The sequence below is a fragment of the Pelodiscus sinensis genome, chromosome 1, assembly GCF_052426305.1.
Source record: "Pelodiscus sinensis isolate ZL-2025 chromosome 1, ASM5242630v1, whole genome shotgun sequence".
Classification (NCBI taxonomy): Eukaryota; Metazoa; Chordata; order Testudines; family Trionychidae; genus Pelodiscus; species Pelodiscus sinensis.
This window is the reverse complement of record NC_143052.1, coordinates 350,264,129-350,267,812: the sequence shown is the minus strand read 5'-3', so window position 1 is coordinate 350,267,812 and position 3,684 is coordinate 350,264,129. Positions and strand designations below refer to the sequence as shown.

Here is a 3,684-nt window from a genome sequence, read left to right as displayed (position 1 = left end):
GTGACTCTCCCATCCATCATATCTCCAAAACACAGGCACTGCTACCCTCCATCCTGAAACTGTACTTGGGAGTTCTGTTTTCTGGAGTCAGCATTGGTGCAGGCTTGCCACACCCTTACTTCTCCTTTTCCCCTGCGGCCTCACTCCCTGCAAACATCTCTTCCCACAAACCCTGTCCCCTACTCCCCCACTTTCCCCAACATGCTGAACCCTAGCCAGGCTAGAGCTGGGACATGGCAAAAGTTGCTTGGGAAGCCTAGGCTGCTATGGAGTGCCCCAGACTCTCCACCATCCCAGGGCTGAATCTCCTGGATGGTAACACAGGCTGGGGGCTTCTCTCTTCTCGGGGGGAGGTAGAGGCTCTGGCACACCTTAGAGTGGCTGTAGCTCCCTAGGCAGCTTTCACCGTGACCCTGCTCTGCCTCCTGGCCTGTCGACAGGGGTGGAGCCTTTGATACTGAGGAGGAGGGGGTGTGGCCTTGTCTGAAGAGACGAGGCACGGGGTGGGGCCTTGCCTGAAGACATGAGGCAGGGGGTGTGGCCTTGTCTGAAGAGACGAGGCAGGGTGTGTGGCCTTGCAGGAGGAGGAGGAGCAGAGGGCTAGGTCTGAACACACAAGACGAGCAGTATGAGTGGGGTCACACAGAGGATGACCTGCCTGCATGAGTCTCATTTTTACCCTTTGAGCAAAGTGGTCACCCTACACCGAATGGGCTGGGCTCGGAGCACGTCTGGCTGTGCCTCTGAGGGAGAATTAAGGACCATTTCCACAGGAGTAAAACAAAAAATGGACGGGAGTAGGAAGGAATGTGGGCCTGAGTCTTTGGCCAGGACTCCTGTGTGTCAGACCCTCTGTCACACACACACAGCTCTGCCCTGCCTCGTGGGGAGTGGGCCCAGCAGGTTGGGAGTTGCCTGACTGGCTTCCCCTGGGAGTCCTGCATGAATCACGTCTCTGACATAACTCAGTCACAAGCCCCTGGTGGAGGACGTGGGGGAAGGGTGGGTGTCTGTGTCCCTTGAATAGCCCCTGTTCTCAACTAGTGCAGGGCTCATGGGTCACACAGCACCCAGCATGCTCAGGAATGGCCAGGACTGTGACTGCAGAACAGCTCTGCAGCTTTTTTCAGGGCCTGTGGATGCTTAACCAGAGACAGGACAGTGAAAGCTCAGGTGCCATGGGAAACAGCCACATCCTTTGTCTTTATTGACTGTAACAACAGGAATTTTAAGATGGAAGCAGCCCCTGATACTGCTCCTTACAGGCCAACATCCCACAGAGGCCCTGGTTCTCCAGGAACACAGTCACTTTATAAATTCTGTTGCCTGGCTTGGCCTCTTTACCCCCATGCTCTGTCTTCCCTCAACAGCCCCTTTCCTGTAGCTCTCTGTCAGCACCAGAGTGGAGATCTGTTCCTTCAGGATGGAACAGGCCTGTGTTTTTCATGCCTGTCACCAGTGCTGTAACCACGTGATGATCCCCTGGGTTTCCAGACATGAAAATGGATGATGAACTGCACTTTCACTTGATGAATGCCCTGGTTATCCTTGCACGAAGGTGTTTGCTTTTTACACTGTACACGATCGGATTCATCAGGGACGGGACCAGCAAGTAGACGTAGCCCAGAATAATCTGAAGCAGGGGAGAAGAGCCCTTTCCAAATCTGTGTATCACAGATAGGCCAATCTCTGGTACGTAGAAGAGCAGGACGGCGCAGAGGTGGGAGACGCAGGTGTTCAGAGCCCTGAGGCACTCCGCCTGGGACGCGATGCTCAGCACAGTTTTGAGGATCAGCACATAGGAGAGGAAGATGAACACAGAGTCCAACCCCACTGATAAGAGTTTAATAGACAGGCCATAGATGCTATTGACTGTGATGTCCGAACAAGCCAACTTCATGACCTCCTGGTGCAGGCAGTAGGAATGGGAGAGGACATTGGCTCGACAGTATTGGAATCGTGTCAGGAGAAAGGGAAGTGGGAAATTTAGGGACACAGATCTTAGCACAAACACCAGCCCCATCTTGGCTATTCTCGGTGGAGTTAAGATAGAAGCGTATCTCAGCGGGTAGCAGATTGCAACAAAGCGATCAAAGGCCATCAACAAGAGCACAGAGGACTCAATGTATGAAAGGGAGTGGATGAAGAACAGCTGGGCAAAACAAGCATCACGGCTGATCTCTTCAGACTTAAACAAGTATATGCCCAGTATCGTTGGCATGGTGGCTATCGATAAGCCAAGGTCTGTGAGGGCCAACATGGAAAGGAAAATGTACATGGGCTCATGGAGGCTTGGATCTGTTTTTATAATAAACAGAATGACTGCATTTCCTCCTATAGAAATAACATATATTAAGCTTAAGAGGATAGAGATCCAGAGATGGAGGTATTCCTGCTCAGGTATCCCAGTGAAAAGGAACATTGCAGAGTTGAATTTGGTGTCATTGGCAGCTGACATCATGTACTGGGCAAGTCCGAGGAGATTTGTGTTTTTCTTCCTGAAATTAAAAAGAACAGGGGAGCAGGTGATATATCGTGTGACATCTTTCTGCTCTCGGTACAAGTTTAGAGACTTTCTAGAATTCAGGAAAGATCAGCAAAAACATAGTCCTGTATTTTTACATCAATAGGAAAAAGGCAGTGCCAGATTGGATCAGATTTGTTGTCCATCTAACCTAGTGTCCAGTGGACAGTTCCAGCTTCTTCAGAAGAAGGTGGAATGAGCCCTGCAATAGACAGCTATATTATAATCCACTTCCAGGGTCTGGACCATCCCTGATAAATGTCTATCTAACCTGCTCTTACATATCTCCAAGTATGGAGATTCCACAACCTCCCTAGGCAATTTATTCCAGTAATTAACCACCCTGACAACTGCCTCTTTAACAACTGCATCTTCACATCAAAAGCTAAGAGTAGCACACTTCCAAACCCCTTAATTAGCCTCATTAACTGTCATTCAACTGACAGGTACCTTTTCTTTTGCTGTTATAAATACCTTGGATTCTGTTTATTTCCACTCCAGCTCATCTGATGAATTGGTTTAACCCGTGAAAGCTCATGATACTATATGATTTTGCTAGTCTCTAAGGTGCCACAGGAGTATTCATTTTAGAAATCTAAGTACACTATAACTACTGGACCCCCATTGTCCAAATGCTAGTTCATCCCCTCAAAGAATGCTAGTAGATTAGTAAGGCAAGATGTCCTTTTACATAAACTATGTTGACTTTTCCCCCAACAAATTATGTTCATCTATATGTCTGATAATTCCATTCTTTACTACAGTTTCAGCTATTTTACTCAGTACTGAAGTTAGATTTACCAGTCTGTAATTGCTAGGATCACTTCTAGAGCCCTTTTGGAAAATTGTTGTCACATTAGCTATTCTACAGCCATTTGGTAGAGTAGATGATAGGTAGTATAAAAGGAGGGGTTACAAAGCACAGTTAGTAGTTCTGCAATTTCACATTTGAGTTTTTCCAGAACTCTTGGGTAAATGCCATCTGGTCCTGGTGACTTGTAACTGATTAGTTTATCAATTTGTTTCAACCCTTCTTCTAATGACACCTCAATCTGGGACAATTTCTCAGATTTCTCACATAAAGAATTTCCCTAACATCGTCAACCATGAAGAACAATGCAAGGAATTCATTTAGTTTCCCCATAGTAACCTTATCATCC

The 3,684-nt window shown here is 47.6% G+C and overlaps 1 protein-coding gene across 1 annotated transcript; it reads right to left on the bottom strand.

Moving 5' to 3' along the window:
* Nucleotides 1-1,522: 1,522 nt before the first annotated feature.
* On the bottom strand, nucleotides 1,523-2,461 carry LOC102443942 (olfactory receptor 51G2-like). Its single transcript, XM_089776723.1, has one exon. The coding sequence runs from the start codon at nucleotides 2,459-2,461 to the stop codon at nucleotides 1,523-1,525; it is 939 nt and encodes a 312-aa protein (XP_089632849.1).
* Between the last annotated feature and the right edge of the window lie 1,223 nt (nucleotides 2,462-3,684).

What these genes read in the sequence shown, in the direction of transcription:
- LOC102443942 (XM_089776723.1), bottom strand. Translation starts at nt 2,461, where the DNA reads ATGATGTCAGCTGCCAATGACACCAAATTCAACTCTGCAATGTTCCTT.